This window comes from Haliaeetus albicilla, chromosome W, assembly GCF_947461875.1.
Source record: "Haliaeetus albicilla chromosome W, bHalAlb1.1, whole genome shotgun sequence".
NCBI lineage: Eukaryota > Metazoa > Chordata > Aves > Accipitriformes > Accipitridae > Haliaeetus > Haliaeetus albicilla.
Window position 1 is genome coordinate 26,343,554 of NC_091515.1, and position 3,320 is coordinate 26,346,873.

At 54.7% G+C, this 3,320-nt stretch overlaps 1 protein-coding gene across 2 annotated transcripts; it reads right to left on the reverse strand.

Moving 5' to 3' along the window:
* Positions 1-334: 334 nt before the first annotated feature.
* On the reverse strand, positions 335-2,813 carry LOC138683531 (uncharacterized). 2 transcript variants are annotated; one of them, XM_069775483.1, is made up of 2 exons: positions 2,140-2,813; positions 335-2,064 (listed from the first exon to the last, which is right to left on the reverse strand). In XM_069775483.1, the coding sequence occupies exons 1-2, from the start codon at positions 2,524-2,526 to the stop codon at positions 928-930; spliced, it is 1,524 nt and encodes a 507-aa protein (XP_069631584.1). In that variant the 5' UTR covers positions 2,527-2,813; the 3' UTR covers positions 335-927. The 2 variants fall into 2 exon arrangements, with proteins under 2 accessions (XP_069631584.1, XP_069631583.1); XM_069775482.1 differs by having other exon boundaries at positions 338-2,064; positions 2,125-2,813.
* Between the last annotated feature and the right edge of the window lie 507 nt (positions 2,814-3,320).

A 3,320-nucleotide genomic window follows, 5' to 3' on the forward strand; every position in this document is an offset into this window, starting at 1 on the left:
GCTCGCAAGTCATGGAGGAGTCGCCACGCCCCTGACTTTTTCTTTATGACAAATACAGGAGTATTCCAGGGACTGGTGGAGGGTTCAAGATGGCCCATTTGCACTTCCCTTTGCACTAATTCCACTACTGCCGCCCTCTCCTCTTCAGTCATTGGCCACTGCTCCACCCACACTGGCTTGTCCGCTAGCCAAGTGAGCTTCAAGGGACGGCAGATGGCAGTGGCCGTCATTAAAAATCCGTGGAAAGGCGACATCCCCAACGCTCTAGGCAGCAGCGCCCAAGAATAGCTGTCGGGACCACTGCCACCATCGGGTTACACCACGCCACTCTCTCAGCATCTGCAGCAGTTGTAGGCTGGGCAAGAGTGATTTTTACCAGGGCTTTACTTTTCCTCGACTCTTGCGCCCCCCCCACCCCTATTAATTGCCCTTGTATTATGGTGGGCCACCCTGGGGGCCAGACATGAACCGGAATCACAGTGACATCTGCTCCCGTATCTAATAGGGCCAGCAGACTAATGCTTCGTGGAGAAAGGGGCGGTTCCACCTCTAAAGTGATCACATTTTCCGGACGGGTTTTCATGCCCATGGTCAATGCTATTTGGGCAACAGGAGGAACTATTGGAACTGTTGTTACATTGCCCTGATCCTGTCCCTCCTTCTTGGCAGTCAGTTCCACGGGAGTATCGTTTGATCCTGAGTTGTTGTCGCTGGGTCCTGTACAAAATTTAAAGGGGAGGGCCCGGACCCCATCCCTCCCCCCATACCGTTTCCCGACATCGGTTCTCATTGTTTTGCATACCCCGGAGCCCCCTGCTGGACCCCGGGTACACGGCAGTCTCGAGCTCTGTGGCCGAGCCTACCACATCTCCAACAACGGAGGTTGCCTGCCCCCACCTCCTGAGCCGACCCTCCGGGTCTGGTTGCTCAATTCCTTGCTATATGGCCCCTACCCCCACATCGGTGACAAGCGCCTGTACCCGCTTGCAAAACTTGTTCCAAAGCCGCCGCTATCGGACGCGCTTCCTGTTGCTGCTCTCTTTCCAGTACGTGACGTATTATTTTGCCTAACGATGAACCCGCTGGCAGATGAGAGAGAAGCGCTGCGGTCTGCGGGTTGGCTTGAGCCTTAGCACACTCAACCACAGTCGCTTCCTTAGCCGTCTCCGGAAGGTTTGCAGCCTGTATAGCAAGCTGAAGCCGATCTAAAAAAGCAGTAAACCTCTCGGCAATCCCCTGGTGGATCTTTACCCAGGGGGGATCTGCTCTGTCCATAGCCGCAACACGCTTAAATGTGGCCAAAGCGGTAGTCGCAACTGCCGCAAAGTCACGTCCGTGCATGCCCTGTGCCTGCGCCTGAGGTGTCGCAAACTGCCCCTCCCCCAAGAGTTGTTCTATGGTCACTCCCGCTAGGTGGTGATCAGGATACTGGGCGTCGGCCACTACCCTAATGCACTGAGCTCGCCATTCCTCCTTAAACAGCAGCAGCAAAGATGGAGGCAGCACCCCTCTCATCAGCTGCATCACATCAAAGGGTGCAACAGGCGTTGAAAGCAGACATTCAAACAAAGTGAGCGCCTGCGCGGAATTCACTCCATGCGCCTGCACAGTACTTGCAAGTTCCCAAACGGTCTTTACGTCAAAAGGTGTCCACTCATACCCTCCCCGCGCCGCTGCCCGAATAGGGAGAACGACCGGCTGGAACTGAACCCCTGAAAGGCAACATTCTTTGGCCACCAGTCGCCAGTCTGTGCCCTTTTGGGTGCCCCCTTCCTGGCCATCCCCGGCCCCCTGTGTGGGGGGCATTAACAGCACCATACGCTCCGCATTCTGTATGGCCCCCTCAAGCCTCCGCAACAGACCCTGTACTCTCTGCAAAGCGTTCGGTCCCTCCTCTGTCCGAATCTGTGGCGCAGGTTTCGATGGCCTCCGTATTACACCATCCACCTTCTCCTCGTCAGAACTATCAGAATTGCCCTGTGCTGGCACCTCGCTCCACTTCTGGAAGGACCCAGACGAGGGTTTAACCCGTTCCGGCAAAGGCGCAGTAGATGGCGCAGCAGGCTTAGGCTCAGGTAAAGGCCCAACAGGCACAGGCTCCGCTGGCAAAGGCTCAGCAGGCACAGGCTCAGCAGGCACAGTCCCAGGAGGCTCAGTCCCCTCTCCCAGCAAGGGCGCCTGATTTCCCTCGCGGGGGGGTGTTTCCTCCTCTACCACCGTCCCCAACCCCCGCAGTCTCCTAATTATTTCCTCCGCGGGTGGCCGTTCCTCCCACTCTCTCAACTTACGGTATAAATGTCCCTTAACATCCCTGCCTGGAACCCAGTCCAAGAAGCATTTCTCTAAGTCCCTCCGAACCACCCACCGTAATTCTTCCCATAGAAACTTCCGAGGGGGGGGCACATCCGGCCCCGCTGATGCCGCTTCAACAGGAAAAACCTCCGTCTCCGCTGTACCTTCCGCGTCCCCGCCCTTAATCAGAGAGAGATCGGTCTGTGAACCCCGCTCCATGGCCGCCCACTCCATCTGATTCTGACTCACTGTCCTTGGGGGCACTGTCCCCCGTTGTTCCTGAGGCGGCGCCTCATCCGCAAAGCAGCTCGCGCCGCCAAGCAGCACGCCCCAGCTTTCTGTCCTTCCGTAACCACCCTCTCCACTTTTCCCCAAGTTTGTAATCGTTCTGCAGCTCCGAGCTCACCCCCGAGCGCAGATTGGAGCAAAAGCTCCCGAATCTCTCCCCATTTTGGGGGGTTTAGAACTTCTCTAAGAGAACCAATGCCTCCCCGGCGCAACATCCACTGGATGCATTCGCCCGTGGGTGTAGCGTTCGCCGCATATCAAGGTGCCACGATTAGATCACTGATCACCCCCCAGACCAGGGAAAGAGACAGATAACACACACAGTGTGAGCGCCAACTTCTGCCTTTTATTGCGCAGTCAATTCCTTTTATACTAACAAGGGTAGGCGGGATTACAGACACATCATAAGGCTGCGACTAACCCTCTAACTTTCCGTGACATCACGAGATCTTCCGAACGCCGAACCCTACATCTCCCCCCTCTCTATGACGAGTTGGCCTCTATTGTTATGAACAATTCCACACCAAGAAATAACTAAGTAAAGTATTATGAGTATAAACATATTTCTACAACTAAGTTGAAACACTCTATCTTAAACACCCGTAAATGTCCCATTTACCCTGAAGAGCAAAGAGCTCCCTTATAGAAATTCACACAGGAGGTAGATTGAAAGTTATACAGATACATCATGAGGCTTGGAAAGAGTTACTTCTATTACTCTATAAAGTTTATCATTGGTG